Source organism: Aspergillus caelatus (genome assembly GCF_009193585.1).
Source record: "Aspergillus caelatus strain CBS 763.97 unplaced genomic scaffold BDV27scaffold_26, whole genome shotgun sequence".
Classification (NCBI taxonomy): domain Eukaryota; kingdom Fungi; phylum Ascomycota; class Eurotiomycetes; order Eurotiales; family Aspergillaceae; genus Aspergillus; species Aspergillus caelatus.
In genome coordinates this window covers 53,744-69,822 of record NW_022475289.1, presented here as the reverse complement: position 1 = coordinate 69,822, position 16,079 = coordinate 53,744, and the positions used below count along the sequence as shown (strand labels likewise).

Below are 16,079 nucleotides of genomic sequence, written 5' to 3'. Positions count from 1 at the left end.
TTGTGCACTTGCACCACGGCGTCGTGGGCTCCAACCCTGTCATCGCGACCATGATGGTAGTATCCTCCACGGCATTGCGGCCAATACTAGTAGTATGTGATGTTCAAGTTGTCACCAGGGCAGCGACTCGGATATAAATGCTCCACGGAACAAGTATGATCAACTCATCAATACGTACTACAGAGCAAGCCAGACAAGGTCATCCAAAACTGTCATACGGCAACATCTCCTTGACGGAGCTGGTCCTGACCTTGTGGGTGGATCGCTGACCACTTCAAGGGGTGCGATACAGGCCACGGCACATCTACTAGACTCCGAGAGGCAATTACACTCTTACGAGGTTGATTTGATCCTTAGAAACCGGGTCTAGGAAGACAATTCCATTGCCCAAAGTGTCCCTGCCCCTACATGCGCTTTCTGGGATAAAGATGACTTTCAAGTTCTAGTTCAGCCTCATGAACTCTGTAAACCTTCAATTTGGCCTGTGCGGTTTGCATTTATCGGGTCATGTCGATCATGTTAAGATATGATAAATCGTTTCCCCGCCCCTTGGAAAGTTATAAACCATTCAATTTCATTGTAATTCCCAGTTTCTTTCTTTTATTTCTTTCTTTTTTTTTTTTTTTTTTTTTTTTTTTTTTTTCCCTTCCAGGGCCGATAATGTGTCAGAATAATATGAGGATTTTCTTGGTAGTTCTTCAATTTTGTATGTCTAGTCTACGTTGCAAAAGATCGCTTGTTAAGGGCTTGTGAAACAACTCGGAAGAGTAACAAGGGGGAATATAGACCCAAAATCTCCCTGAAGCCGGGGCGGAGCAGAAAGAAATAAACTAATAGGGCCCCAATTGTCAAGGTCTACAGATTAGAGAGAGTTTCAGGAAGCAAGTAAGCTTCAATTTAGGCTTACTCGTTGCTGTTAGTATGGCTCTAGTGTTGCTACTCTAATGTTTGACCCTAATGTGTCTTTTAAATCCGGCTTAATTTCCTAATCTAATAGTATCTTAATATTCTTAGTGTTCTGGAGATCTACTTCTAGTGGCAGTCAGTAGCCCCGTAAGTACTAAATGACTAGTTTAACATACTAAATAACTTAGTACGCACTTAGTGGTGTATTTCATACACTTAATAGTTTTATATACACTAAATGGCTTTAATTCAGGCACTAAGTGGCCCTATTCAAAAGTAAGTTTAGGTACTAAGTAGCCCTGTATTAGTATACCCGAAGGCCCCTAGCTGGGGGGGGGGGGGTCCAATCCTCGAAACAGAGCTCATGATTCAAATATAGGCAGTGGGACACTCCATAACACTGATATCTACAGTATACACACTTATCCCCATTATACTAAGGTTCTTGGCTGTGTAGATCCCTGGCATATTCTTCAAACAAGATACCTTTCTTAGGCCAGGAGGCATATTTCCAATCTGAGATAGTAGCTAAATCTGCCTGGCTGGTGATGTAGAGACTTTAGTCTGGCTAGTAAAACTGTCACTAAGCTCTCTTCAAATATTATTTAAGTGTATTTGGTTGGTAGGTAGATACAATAGTAGATTAGTGGGTTGGTAGGCCAATCCTATAGGCCTAGGCGCCCTAGGTTCTGCAGTATCTGGCTTCCTAGTAAAGTAATAAGAAAAGTAGCGTATTTAGATCCAAATAATAATTTAGATAACTTCAGAGGTGACTCCCCGGGCTACTGGGTTCATAATCTGTCAATTAGTCATATAGGATAAATTCCTTTATTAGATTATTTATGTTGCTTGATTCTATCAACATGACTGTAGGAAGGACAACAGCGCTAGGCTTAATTAGGCAGCGTCAACAGTATATACCTGTAGACAATGCATACTGGAGACCTGCCTGCAATGATAATTGGAATCGCGCCAATCCAAGCCAGAACCCAAATGCGATCAAGTGTTCGAATGCTAGCAAAGGCAAACCTAAACATAGATGTAACATCCACAAAAGCCGCAGTACAGGCAGCATGAGTGGAAAGCACGTTGAGGGCCGTTGAGATACTCAGCATGGCCGATGCAGCGGTTACAGTATAGACTAAAAAGGATTTAGGACCCTAATCACTGTCCGAAAGGTCAAGCACCTACAGAGTGCATATGCAACACCAAAGAGTTGGTAGCAATTTTAACCAAGGAACATCCGCCCCACATCGTAATACCATAGACTTCAAGATGACGGAGCGTGAAGACTCCCGCCATATAATCCGAACAAATTGCAATACCGGCGATGGCCAGCAGGAAGATATTCCCTGGAATAAGACGTAAGGTACCAAAGACAAGGGCCATAGAAAGAACACAAATTCCAATCTGGGTTTCCATCAAGGCAGTTGTACCTACCCAGTCAACATGCAGGGCAAGTGTTAGCGCGTTTGTATTGCTTCATCCGACGGGAGAATAATCATCATATACATACATTGCGGTAATTAGGCCCGTCTTCTTTAAATTTTCCGAAAACAGCATCAGTTTCAATAACCGTCCCGACTATGTCTTGCGATGGGTTTGTGGGACCACCTGGCTCAGAGTCGCAATCCGGTTTGGACTTTTGCAACATGTCGTTGAGAAAGTGCGGGATGGTAAGGTTCAGAAATGGGGCCCCATGGATCTAATTCCTCAAAGAGAGGCAAGATATATACGTATACTCAGATGGCTCGCCGCTCCACTCCATTATTTTGTAAGGATCACGATAATGCGGGGGTCTGCAATGATACGAGTTATCTATTCATTCTGAAGAGCAACATGGTCCAATAGCCAACTGTCTCCTCCGGAACAGCTTGCCTCGTTACTTTGAAACAGTCAAATGTATTGAAAGATCACCGACGGGTATGTCTAAGCGCATCCACCCTGAGTTCAAAGCTGTTCGCGATCGCTTGATTACTTCTCTTCTTCCACCAAGAGCTTATACCACTGTTGTCACACGTTGTCAATTTTGTTCATGGTGACTATTTGCGTGAAGGCGCACAGGATAAGGACGCATTATGTTATACACACTTCAACGGTTGCCAAATTACTGAGAACAGTCGTGTATAGACAAGAGCCGGGGTACTATCAAAGATAAACAAAGCTTGGAAGGTCTTGATAGGTTGAGGACCGTGAAGTAGACAAGAAAATGTGCAAGTGGATCCGAAATCAAGCTGCCAACAAAACTCGCCGCTGATTCCCCTCACGTTTTGCAAAGGATGGCCTCCGTTGACCGAAGCTTTGCGAACTCCGCAATTGCTCTGATATCACAAGAATATGTATTTTCTTTCAGCAAGAGCACATTAGGAAGGGAGTTCTGCACTACATGATATAGCGTCGGCAACTGAATCTATACAATTGTACTCGTTCTCCATTCCCATTACTCGTACTCTCGTAGGACATTCAGTTTGTCATCTCAAGACTACTCGACTACAAGTGATGTCCATCCGAGGACAAACAATGTTCCTAGAAGCCAACTTCGATGAGCTTGCGATGTTCCAAGGCCCTCATTACACTTATGCTATGCCGCAAATGCACACTGAAGGGGCTATCTTGGGTGGGGTAGCCCAGGAAGGAAAAGAGACTGCTTATGGGAAGACTGGAATCAATTAACCCAGATAGGGACTCAAGAAGAGACATTGTCGCATTTCAGCCAGGTAGGAAACGAGGCTACCGTATTGAGGCTGATGGTAATGTTGTCCATGCACATGGATTTGCCGGTCTGGGGTATGTCTACAGCTATGGCGCAGCCTTGAAAGTTCGGAAGTTAGTAGACACAGTAGCAAGCAGAGATGCCCGTTATGAACTTGATAGCTTAACGTGTCTAGGAAACTCCAAATGACTACGATAAAATGCTCTCAGCGCTTGCCACATGTTCAGCATGGCATCGTGTAGATCACTGAGTTCCGCTCGTGGGTCTGCGAACTTCCAAATTGGTCAACCAGTGATTTGGTCTCCCAAACACGGCACCTATGTAGGCACGTGATCGGCGTCTTATCCCGATTCCTGACGCGATGGTCCGCTTTTCCACTGCGCAATGTCGAACGGAAAGACACACACCAAAATCGCTGGAGCTCCAGACTACGACGATCCCATTTTCTGGGATCAGAAGTTTGCAACCGGCCGAGATGTGGGCGAATGGTTGAATTCAGGAGAGAATCTCGTCCAGGCCGTTCTGTCCGACTTAGACAACCGATCATTTGTCCAAGAACATGCCCCTCGAGTGTTACATCTGGGACCCGGAATCTCGAAACTAGGGGCAAAGCTTCGCGATGCATTCGTGGACCGCAACTGGAAGGGCTCCGGCATTGTGGTACGTGTGCTCAGTACTGTTGGAAACGAACCTCTGCTAACGCTCGACTGTCATAGAATGTGGATTTTTCCTCCGAAGCCGTCCGCCTTGGCCAGGAGATCGAGCGCAAACAAGACCCGTCGCATGCGATGCACTGGCTACGTGCTGACCTTCGGTCATGGAACGATATGTCGAGCTTGGCCCCGTGGGCACCCTTTGATATAGTCCTCGATAAAAGCACCACCGATGCCCTCGCAACCTCCACATCCGCAACGTTCTCGCCGACCTCTATATTACAAGACATTTGCCCCATGGTGCGCGACGTTGTGAATACCCTGGGAGAAACAACGCTATCCCCGGTTGAGCTATTGGCGCTACATCTCGTCCCATTGACCAGCGAGGGAACGATGTGGTTTACCCTATCGTACTCAACCGTGCGATTTGATAACCTTCCACGACTAGCGAAACATTGGGATCTCGTTTCCCGTGCCCCGCTCAAGGCGCCTCAAGGTCAGACTTCTACATTTGCGTATACCCCTGAGGTTTTCCATTGGCTATATATACTCAAGCGGAAATGACTCCATCGTCACGCCGAGATAACTGCTTAACAAGCATAGGACTAGCATGAATTGGACGGGGTTCAATCAAAGGTAATCTTGGCACTGTACGCTTGTTGTACCTTGCGACAATTGTGATGAATGCCACCCTAGCAATGGTCACAGATCGATTGACTCTGTCGGCAACAAGGTCTTTCCCAGCCGACAACTCTCTCAGTGGCATCAGTAGTGCAAACGTATTGCTGCTGAGTCAGCCTTCACAGGCTGCTAACTGGGATGTTGTGAAACAACTACCTGCCCACTAGGCTTATGCCTATAGCCACCGACTTGGAAAAAAAAAAAAAAAAAAAAACGGTCGCTATGGTGTAGTCACTGAAGACTGTGTCGCGTCTGGGAGCCAAAGCTCTCAGATGTCTTCTTGGTGGGAGATTTTGAACCCCCGTGGTCCTTACTAGCTGCTTTGTAATGTAAAAGCGCCGTAGTGACCGATCTCTTGATTCTTTGTAAATTTTGTAAATTGTTAATATGGTAATAACCAAATAGCTTCAAAGTGTGATCAAGGAGAACGAAAATCTTACCAACCAGGGCAATTATCCGCATTACCCTAGATCTCGCCTCCCGGGGTTGCCAACAGCCTTCACTATCTGGTGGAAACTTCTTCGACGTTGCGTATGGGGTAGTATAGTTTCCTATAGCGGTGATTGATCCAAAAGTTAGACAGTTGAATAGTACTGGATGTTCACTGACCGCAAGTGGGGACTTCAGGACCGACCTGGCCATTCTTGGGTGCTTTGCACTAAATATATATAGTGTTCTACTATCACTCTCCAACTCCATTTCTCAAATCCCCCACCCATTTTATCCTAGTAGTATAGTACGATTGTTACTTGAAACTCATCATATACACCAATATAATAAATACATCGAAGTATTGCTTTTTGTTTAAAAATGTACATTGATAATTTGGATGGCCAACAACAGCTCTCGTAGCGCAATGTTGACGCGTAAGACTAGGTTCTAAGCCATCTGAAGGATGCGAGCGAGCCGAGCCGCGGCTCGTTTTACTCATGTACCAAGCTGGACTCCTATTATTCGCTCTTACATCAACCTCTGTCAATATCTTCCATAATCCATTACGGCGGAGGAGCAGAGGTTGTACGTGTTTTCCCACGACTGGGTAGTCCCGGCTACATTCCCACTGTGACATTCAATCCTCATAGCCCGGATGGCATCCTACCAGACGCGAGCTGCTCTGTACTTTGCTCTGCGTGGAATTCGGGGGCCGGGGAATCCGCCACGACTCTTGACACGTACTTGGTGCCACCCAACGATTGTCGCCGGATAGGTAGTCAATGTGGTCAACGGCGACTGTAGAGTGGCATTGGTCTCAACGCGATCAACGAGTGACTTTCATCAGGGGTAATCCTCTTCACATAGCGCCTGCTAGGGACGTCACGGGAGTAGCAATTTTGGCCATGGTTCAAAGGCATCGGTGTCCGACCGCGGCGACCAGACAACCCAGACGGCGATCAAGGGAGGGTGGTCAGCGCTCAGCCATAGGCGTCACGATTGTTGAATAGTTTTGATGGCCGATGGTGGTATTTCTTTTCTCCATTGTTAGTCCTGGCAGCGGTTCTCGGGCATATCTTCACATCGTTGCAGTTACCCCTGGATGCAACATTTATTGGAAAGCAACTTAATTGACAAGGCTGAATGGAGGTGGCGCCGCCAACCGAATTGACATCAAATACGAGGGGATTTGATTCGCCGAGTCCTGAATGGATCAGTGCGCACGGGGATGGCCCGAGCCCGCTGGGAAACGTTGGCGAATTTGGCGGATATTGATTGATCTACGCGCGCCTAACTCGGATGGGATTCCAAGATTGGAAAGGTTGGTCGATAGTTGCTCTGTAGATTGGATTCAACGAGTCTCTTTTCTCTCCAGTTTGAAAGTATATGTCTGATTTTCGTTCCATTCTCCTTGCCTCTTCTCCTTTCGTAGTAGTCGAGTCAGGAGTGTAAACACGTGTACAAAGTATGGTATGTGCATTCTTTGCACACTGTCCACTGTTGACAACTGTTGTCTCCACTGGTCGGAGATATTTTCCTGGCATTTGCAAAGAATTAATTTTAATTTTCACTGAGGGTCATTTCTATTTGGATGCTAGTCTTGAGTGGATCATTTTAGTTAGAACTGAAGAAATAGCCCGATCGAAATATACAGGCGCCTCACGTCGTATTTCTGCCGGTGGGTCAGGGTTTCCGATCTGTGGTGGTTGAAAAAATTGCAAAAAAGGACCGTTGGACGGTTGGAGAAAGGACGGGGTTTGCTCAGTTTGCGTGCCTGTCACGGGAGTTGAACAGTGGATCCCGTTGTGGAGGCTGTCAAGGCCAGCGTTCCGGGCGGTGAGGGAGGATTCTGCCAAGGGGCAAACGAGTAACCCGACGCCCCAGATAGAACCATTTCTTTTCTCCTTTGCGGGGGGAGAATATTGCCTGATCCTTCATTCCTCTGTGGGCTAAAAAAGCGATGTCCATGCTTCCGTCCCTTTCTCCGAGCTTACTGCCAATCTCCGTGCTACTTGCATATGCTGGCTTTCTCAGTCACTGCAGGCGCAGTAGAATGTGATAGTGTCGCCACTGCTCCTGAAATCTAATTTCCATCCAGAATGGTTGGCGTTCCTCGCAGCAAAGGCTGTTCGCTCTGTCGCAAGAGACGTATCAGGGTCGGTTATTGTTTCCCCCCCCACCTCCCACTCCCCCCCCTTTTTTTTTCCTCGTAGTTAGTATGCTACTTTCTGGTTTATTATTTTCTGAATCAATCGTTAATTTTGATGAGAGTGATTAGTGTGATCAAAGCCGACCGCATTGCTCGCAGTGTCGCAAATATGGCGCCCCGTGTCCCGGCTATACACGTTCTTTGAAGTTCCAGGATGAGGGACCCCGTCTAGAGGGACTGTACCTCATTACCTCCCCAGATACAGATGGAAGTGACGAGGGATCGAGTCCAGTATCAGCCTCGCTTCCTGTAAAAGCCCAGAGGCAGATTCGTTGCTTTACGGGTGCCGCTCTCGACGAGAGGATTTGTCCGTCACTAGCATACAAATCTTTCTTGGGTCAGCAACCACGCCTTTTCAAAGAATTTGTTTGTGCCTCGTTCCCGACCATGTATTATCATAATGAATTTCGGTTTGGACCCGGTTTTACCTTCCCGGACAACGTTATCAAACAGTTTGGTTGCAAGCCTTACTACGATGCGACCGTTATGTGTCTGTCCACAGCCTGGCTTGCACATTTGACAAAAGACCCGAGTTTACAACATGCAAGTCGAGAGAAGTACAATGAAGCCTTGGTCGGTATCCAATATGCCCTGAAATCGGATGATTTTGCGTCGGACGCCCTATTGATGGCCGTCATACTGCTGGCCTTTTATGAGATGAACGTACGCACTAGCGATGATGCTTGGCTCTTCCATGCCAACGCAGTGAGGATGCTGATGAAAGCGCGTGGTATGAGAGCTCATTTGACTGGCCCTGGGCGTGTTTGTCACTTTGCCTTCAGGCCATTTTTAATTGGTGCTGCCCTCCAAAAGGGTGAATCGTGTTTCTTAGATGAGGATTCATGGCAGGACTTGGCAGCATCCTTACGAAGCGAGGATTCCCAGAAGCAGGACGAATGGGCTTTTTATATCGACGTGTATGAGACTATCTTCATGGAGCTCGTCAAGTGTCCCGGCTATATCAAGGAAGCCCGGGGCATCGTTTCTGTAACCTCACCAGAGGCCAGATCCTTGGCCCATCGGATTCGTACAACATGTGATCGACTGCGAAGATTAAGCAATGAAATGCGAACCTTACTTAGTGCACATAATCAGCGGAAGCAGGGTATCACACTCCGCTTCGTGGGGCCGGAGCCCAAACTCTTCCCGGAAACGAGCCCTTCTCTTCTTCTCCGTGCTGGGATCGATGCCGTTCGTATCCTCGAACAAATCTTAGGTCGACTCACCATGCCTATACCTACCGTGGAACAGACCTTGATAATCCGTGATGGAGCGCTAACTCCCGTGTCAAGCCCAGAAAGTTCTGGAGATGCGGAGAGTCCACCACCTCTCTCCTTTGGTTTGTCCTGCGAGCTCGGAAACGGTCCGCAGGCTTCGGTCCGTGATGATGACCAACGCGCTTTGACCTGGCTGGACCGGGTCGCCGGGGCAATGGGGCTATTAGGAGCGGAAATCACGTACGGAATGAAACCGGGAATTCAAACAGATCTTGCTCTGCGAACTGTTCGGACGTTAACCCCTGTGGATGATGACCTCCCAGAACCTCGTAGGTCGTCGGACTGAGACAATGGAGACCAACAGGCTGTGTTCGGTCACCACCCCAAGTCAAACCTCAATCACTACAGACGCAACGTGTGCACTTGAAATTAGGCATAGCCCCCGCTTCATCAGCGTTGGACGAATACTTTTTCCGCGATGCCCACCTATTACATTACCAAAATACCTGCATCCGATTGTTGCGGGTCGATATTCGCCCCACTACAGCATATTCTGCATCACGCAAGGTCGCGCGTTACATACATTTATAAGGCATTGACGGCCATCTCTTCGTTTTATATTTACCTTCCGAAAACAAATATACCCCCGAAGCCTCCCATAGGAACTCAATCGAGTTAAACAATCTCTCCTACTTGTAGGGCTGTCTCCTATTCTTCACTACTGGGTTCTGTCTGTCTCGGCAATCTGGGGTTTCTGAGTGTCCATACTAAATTGACAAGTTGGATGCACCATTTCCTCCACATAATCATAATAGAACATTCGTTATTCGCTTCACCAGAACTACTGTTTACTCAACTCTTGGATCTCATCGGGGCCCAGCAAGCTCAAAGCCTGTCTCCGGGTAGGTGCGTTGGGATCAAAGAAAGGCTTCTCCGCGAGGGCTGTGACTCGAGTGCCATGCCTGGGCTCCGATCCTTCGTAATCCCAGCTGGCATTATGAATGGTAATTCTGCCTAGTGTTAGTTCCCCATGGAAGAGAGATGGTAAACCAAAGGGAAGTTCACTAACCTGTTGTCCCACAAAGCACTAGTCCGAGGTGTCCACTTGAAGCGAACTTGAATGTCAATATTCTTCTCGTATACATCGAACAGATATCCCAGAATAACATCACTCTCTGCCTTGTCTAATCCGACAATCCGATGAGTCATCGCGCGATTTACCCACAGCGCCTTCCAACCCGTTGCCGGATGGACACGGACAATCGGGTGCTCTCGCTCAATATATTTTGGGCCTGCTTCGGGGTCCTTGCGGTCTAGATAAGGGTGTGCGGATCGATAGATGGCTGTTCTTCCATCGATGATTTTACGGAACTCCGGGGACAACTTCTCGTATGCAGCATAGCCGCTGGCCCACAGAGTATCTCCGCCGATGGTCGGGACCGCATCATTGTGAAGATGCGTAACCCCTGCCGGTTGGCGCTCATGAACTAAGTCAGTGTGCCAACGAGAAGCCCCACCCGGTCGACGATAACCTGCTGCCCGTTCAGTCGCTTGGAGAGCTGGCCATAGAACCGAGACGCCTGGTAGACCGGGTACCTGGGGTACTTGAGGCTACGGTGATATATTAGAAAAGGAACTCGAATATGTGAGACGGAAGGTGAAAACGAACATGAACTTCGACCTCCCCGAAGTATTCACCAAGAGCCTTCTGTTTCTGGGGCGAGAGGTCCTGATCCCGGAAGAAGACAACACTCCGTTCCGCAATCAGTAGCCCCAGCTCATCCTTCTGTTGGTCAGTCAAGTCTTTAAGCTGGAGTCCCACGATCTCGGTCCCGATATGCCTGGTTAGATGAATCACTTCTTTTGCTGCAGACAACAATGCCTTCTTTTCGGGGTCGGCACGGGTTCCGGGATCTACATGTGGACGGTCATAGTTTCGGATGTTGTAAACATCATCAGAGTACAGAGGTCGCGAAGGCCGATACGGATACCCATTGGAAAGATCGATTCCCGCTTTTATCAGTCGTTCACGGCTTGCCGCAGGAAGGGCGAGCGTGTCCTTCTGGGGCTCGGCAACGTCAACGATCCGGGGATCGATAGGAGCTGGTGCCATTGTGGAATTGATATTTAGTTTATTCTTCTTTTTTTTTTTTTTTTTTAAGCAATCTACCGATTCACGACAGCTTTCTACTACACTCATCACAATACTTGTATTATATTCGATCTAAGGGAACTTGATTGATAATCGTGATTTATGTCACGCGCGGAGCCGGGATCACATCATCGTAATTAAGCATTGCGCCTTCTACACCCCATTCGTCACATATTTGAAGGATCCCGTACGTATTCCCACACTTGCAACCCCTCATCTCTCCACAAATCCCCTGCTTCTAGAGCGTCTTATCTCTATCCACTCTGGGGCTTGAAGTCGGCCACCCACAGCCCATTCGATATCATCATACAGGGATATGATGGCGACTCAAATTGTCTGATTTCCAATCGGTCAGCACCGCGCTTTTTGATCGAATATTGGTCCACCATATTCCATTATCACTCTCGACGGCACACCTTTCCGAGAGGATTAAGACTGAACAACATGCTACTTGTGGTGGCGCGTTGTTCACTGCCGCGGCTTGTGCCATGACACCACTCTAGCCTGGCATAACGTGAGCTGCGACGGCACTAGTCTCCTTACCACCAGCAGGGCAATCATAAAGATGTCCCAATTCACACATGGCAATTGTCCCAAAGTCGAAGCAGAGACGCAACAGTAACATTATGACTCGCACACAGATCCGTAAAGTGGCGGTTATTGGTGCCGGGATCAGCGGTGTTGTTTCCGCGGGACACCTGCTGGCGGCCGGATTTGATGTCACAGTCTTCGAGAGAAATAAGGTTGCCGGAGGAGTCTGGTATGCACCGCGTGGCATCCTTATTATGACTACGAAATTTAACGGAATAATACAGGCTGTACGATGAACGACAGCCGGTAGAGCCGCAGTATCCAGCCACGAAGCCGTCGGAAACAGATCAACCGGCGAAAAATCAACACCAGAAGGAGAGATTCGTGCTCGAACATGCGCCGCCTGGGTAAGCCTTTCTTTTATGGCGTCTCCTGCTTCCTGCTGATTGTGTAGTCCTTGTTATGAGGGTTTAAGGAATAACGTGCCCACGCCTTTGATACGGGTGAAGCTCAATGCGTGGCCAGAAGGGACTCCAGACTTTGTCAGCCACGATGTAATAAGAGACTATATTCAAGATACATCGCGGAAAGCCCGAGTGGATGACGTCACAATTTACGGGGCGCGAGTGAAAGACCTTCGCAAAAGTGGTGATCAATGGGAGGTTGTCTGGTCGACAGTTCACGAGAATAAGCAGTCGGACACGGTGGTCGAACTGGAGGAAATTTCGGTAAGCGACATCACTCCACAGAGGATCGTATGGTGTTGGTATTTACGGGAAACTCCCCAGATATTTGATGCCATAATTGTCGCATCCGGGCATTATCATGCGCCTCGCATCCCAGATATACCTGGCTTGTCGGAAGCGAAGAGCCATTGGGTGTCTCGAATTATGCATTCGAAGGGGTATCGAAAGTCAGAAGGCTTCGAGAACAAGGTCCGATCGCCCCGTTATATGAATATTCGGATACTGACCAATCCTAGAATGTCCTCCTCATTGGCGGTGGAGTATCATCCGCGGATATCGCAAAGGAAATTGGTCCCGTCGCCAAAACTGTCTACCAAAGTACAAGGAACGGCGACTTCGATCTTCCCGCGGGTTTGCTCCCCGATAACGGGGTTAGGATTGGCGAAATATCACACTTCGAGATTGAGAGTAACAATGGCACAATTTCCGACGACGAGGCTTTACCTTTAACTATACATCTGAAGTCGGGGCAGAAAGTATGCGGAATCGATAGGGTTATCATCTGCACTGGTTACCACATCACGCTGCCTTTCCTGCGAGATTACCACAGCGACCACACGCCTGCTGAACTTGCCGATGATAAGATTCTGGTCACAGACGGAACTCAAGTGCATAACCTGCATAAAGATATATTCTACATTCCAGATCCAACCCTAGCCTTTATCGGGGTTCCCTACTACACTGCCACGTTTACTCTGTTCGAATTCCAGGCGATTGTGGCGACACAGGTCTTTGCTGGAATTGCCAAGATACCCCCTGAGGACACTATGAGGTTAGAGTACTTGGCCAAGATCAAGGAAGTTGGCAGTGGGAAGAAGTTTCACTCGTTGAAAGATAAGGAAGAATTTTACGTGAGGGATCTATTTCAATGGGTGAATGATGATAGGGCTACATACGGGCTGAGTCCCCTGGAAGGACATTCTTCTAAATGGCTTGAAGCCAAGGAAGAACATAGAAAAAGGATTGAAGGCCTGTGGCAGACCACAGGCCGGAGGGACAGTGGTGTCGGCGAGCTTCCGGTTCTGGCAGTATGTAGTTAACTTCGGCCTTGCTTTAAACCACTCCATTATCGGACACTAGCTCTAAGTAGGAATAATATCCTAGATTTCTAGCGGCCGTTCGCTTACAGAAATAATATATTTCAAGTATTGGCCAAGCTCGCCAAATGTTAAATATAGCGGGATCCCGCCATTGGAAGTGCTCGGCACATCATCCATACTCTCGATGACGAGCTCCGCAACAACAACGAATCTTTAGCCTCAGTCACGTCACAGCTTCCCTGTAGGAACTGTCTAATGGATTATCTCCATATTGTCTCTATTGGCCAGAGAATTTTCAGCATGACTCGGAAAACTTATGTTAAAATTTCCCCGCACCAAGCTGTACCACAATTCCACCTGGCCGTGCCAACTGCCGATGCAGGAATTGCGCGAACACCACTATTATGAGCAATTGGGACTCTTATCCAGTGGCCAGATCCCTGACACTAGATCTGTGGAGCCAGTCTTATCTATTCACTTCTTGAGAATAATACGCATTAGCTGAACAAACATGTGGAGGAAATTCAAGCCTAAATGTACGGATATAATGTTTCTGAGGTCCTGATCCCATTCTCTTTCATCCCAATCTGGTCACCTGTTGGAACCCTACAACCTCAAAAAGATTCCTTCTTTTATCCAAGACAGACAGAATGGCTCCCTCACCAGCCATAGCAGAGGAACGAGCCGTTGATTCAACAAGCGATATTGTGCAGAAAGCCCCGAAGCGCAAATGGGCCAGCTACATCTGGGATACATTCGACAAGTCGCCCGAGGAGCGGAAGTTGATGTTTAAATTGGATTCGGCGATTTTGACGTTCGCATCTCTTGGTGCGTTTGTTTCTGATTTATTTTATGACTGGGTGGTGATTAACGACATGATTAGGATACTTTATCAAATATCTAGATCAAATCAATATCAACAATGCTTTCGTCTCTGGAATGTGGGTATTTGACATCGCGCAGTGGGACGCACAATTGACATATATAACCAGGAAGGAAGATCTCGGGATGTACGGCAACGAACTTAATTATATGCAGGCTTGCTGGACGGTCGGCTATGTTATTGGGGAGATTCCGAGTAATATTCTTCTTACAAGGATTAGACCTAGATATTGGATTCCGGCTATGGAGGTATGTTCCTGGTCTATGAGAAAGTGTTGACAATTGATTGCTAATGGGTGTAGTTACTCTGGACCGTGTTAACCTTCTCTATGTCGCGATGTCATACTTCCACTCAGTTCTATGTCTTGAGGTTCTTCATCGGTAGGGACAATATCCGCCACTTACGATATTATACAGACACTAACCTGGAAAGGCCTCGCGGAAAGTACGTTCTACCCCGGAATGCAATACATTATCGGCTCGTGGTACCGGAAAGACGAACTAGCGAAACGATCGTGTATCTTTCATACTAGCAGTGGTATTGCGAGTATGTTCTCGGGATATCTGATGGCTGCGGTGTATAACCTCGAGGGACGGGGCGGATTCAGAGGATGGCAGTGGTATGGTTTTCTTCCGTGATTGAATGGCATTGTGGTGACGACTAAGAGGTGAAAGGCTGTTTATTGTGGATGGTATCATTTCGCTCCCGGTTGCGTTGAGCGGGTTTGTTATTCTGCCTGATGTGCCTGAGATTTCGAATCCGTGGTATTTGACTAAGGATGTGAGTTTTGCTACACATTCTTCAGGAAGTATATATGTGCTAACGTGAAGCTTAGGAAGTGGCACTGTCGCAGAAACGAATGCAGCTTGAAGGACGCAAGAATAGGGAGCCATATACAAAGAGCAAGTTGAAGAAGATCTTTACATCTTGGCATATTTATCTTCTTACAGTGCTGTATATGTGAGTCACATCTCTGTTAGATGATTAGTTCAGATGGACTAACAGACGACCAGAACATTCAATAACGGCGCTGCTGGATCTCAGCCTGTCTTCCAACAGTCAGTAAACCATCAATCTTGTTGAATAGGTGGTATATGGCTAATAAATACCAGATGGCTCAAGGACTCAACCGATCCTAAATACTCTGTCGGTCAGATCAACGCCTACCCAACGACCACAGCTGCAGTCCAGGTAGTGACTACGCTTGCCTACGCCTGTACATGCCTCTCTTCTAATCACCATTGGTAAATGAGGCTAATATGAAACAGGGTCCTCCGACACATTCCTCAACGGAAGACGCTGGCCACCCATCATCTTCGGCGCGGTAAGCCACCACATTAGCCTCACTAACATCTCGAAACTAACAACCCAGATAATAAACATAATATGCTATGTCTCCCTCGCAGTCTGGGATATCCCAAATGGCTGGAAATGGACTTGCTATATCCTCGCTGGTGCAGGATACGGTCTAAGTGGACTGTGCATGGCGTATGTCTCTCCTCCCCATTCTCCCCAATTTTCCCCATCGACCTCTCCAATCAATCCCATTCATGCACAGACCCACCAAACTGACAAAACAAAAATAGCTGGGCCCACGAAATCTGCTCCGATGACAACGAAGAACGATCCCTAGTGATCGGCAGCATGAATGAAATGGCCTACGTGTTTCAGGCGTGGTTACCCCAGGTCGTGTGGCAGCAGGTTGATGCGCCACAGTATCGAAAAGGTTTTATCGCTGTTTCGATTCTGTCGGTTATATTGATTGGGACGACGTTGTGGATTAGAGTGTTGGATTTGAAAGAGAGGAGGGTTAAGTGAGTTCTTCCTTCCTTTGTTTCTCTCTGTCTCTCTGCGTATGGGTTGTGTTGCGTATTTGCTGATTACTAGGTGCTTTAGGGCTAAGACGCCACAGCCGG

General features: G+C 47.5%; 4 protein-coding genes across 4 annotated transcripts; 3 read left to right on the top strand and 1 right to left on the bottom strand.

Annotated features, from left to right (window-relative positions):
• Nucleotides 1-4,003: 4,003 nt before the first annotated feature.
• BDV27DRAFT_168492 (uncharacterized protein) lies at nt 4,004-5,010 on the top strand (the record flags this gene model as incomplete). Its single annotated transcript, XM_032074780.1, has 2 exons — nt 4,004-4,279; nt 4,336-5,010. 2 exons carry the CDS (start codon nt 4,004-4,006, stop codon nt 4,834-4,836), a joined length of 777 nt encoding a protein of 258 aa, XP_031931194.1. The 3' UTR covers nt 4,837-5,010.
• A 2,300-nt stretch (nt 5,011-7,310) lies between these two features.
• On the top strand, nt 7,311-9,376 carry BDV27DRAFT_53516 (uncharacterized protein). Its single transcript, XM_032076878.1, has 2 exons — nt 7,311-7,541; nt 7,664-9,376. Exons 1-2 carry the CDS (start codon nt 7,485-7,487, stop codon nt 9,155-9,157), a joined length of 1,551 nt encoding a protein of 516 aa, XP_031931193.1. The 5' UTR covers nt 7,311-7,484; the 3' UTR covers nt 9,158-9,376.
• BDV27DRAFT_168488 (TauD/TfdA dioxygenase family protein) lies at nt 9,377-10,924 on the bottom strand (the record flags this gene model as incomplete). Its single annotated transcript, XM_032074779.1, has 3 exons — nt 9,377-9,821; nt 9,881-10,422; nt 10,481-10,924. The coding sequence occupies 3 exons, from the start codon at nt 10,922-10,924 to the stop codon at nt 9,653-9,655; spliced, it is 1,155 nt and encodes a 384-aa protein (XP_031931192.1). The 3' UTR covers nt 9,377-9,652.
• Nucleotides 10,925-11,589: 665 nt separating this feature from the next.
• Nucleotides 11,590-16,071, top strand: BDV27DRAFT_168486 (putative FAD dependent oxidoreductase; the record flags this gene model as incomplete). Its single annotated transcript, XM_032074778.1, has 17 exons — nt 11,590-11,723; nt 11,779-11,901; nt 11,949-12,222; nt 12,283-12,429; nt 12,477-13,268; nt 13,922-14,108; nt 14,164-14,221; nt 14,273-14,411; nt 14,465-14,543; nt 14,596-14,782; nt 14,838-14,943; nt 14,999-15,123; nt 15,177-15,221; nt 15,276-15,379; nt 15,432-15,487; nt 15,536-15,651; nt 15,750-16,071. The coding sequence occupies 17 exons, from the start codon at nt 11,590-11,592 to the stop codon at nt 15,979-15,981; spliced, it is 2,904 nt and encodes a 967-aa protein (XP_031931191.1). The 3' UTR covers nt 15,982-16,071.
• Between the last annotated feature and the right edge of the window lie 8 nt (nt 16,072-16,079).

Bases quoted from the DNA above. Each gene is read 5' to 3' on its own strand.
- BDV27DRAFT_53516 (XM_032076878.1), top strand. From the start codon at position 7,485: ATGGTTGGCGTTCCTCGCAGCAAAGGCTGTTCGCTCTGTCGCAAGAGA. The intron at 7,542-7,663 runs GTCGGTTATTGT...GAGAGTGATTAG, and splicing joins GTCGCAAGAGACGTATCAGG to TGTGATCAAAGCCGACCGCA.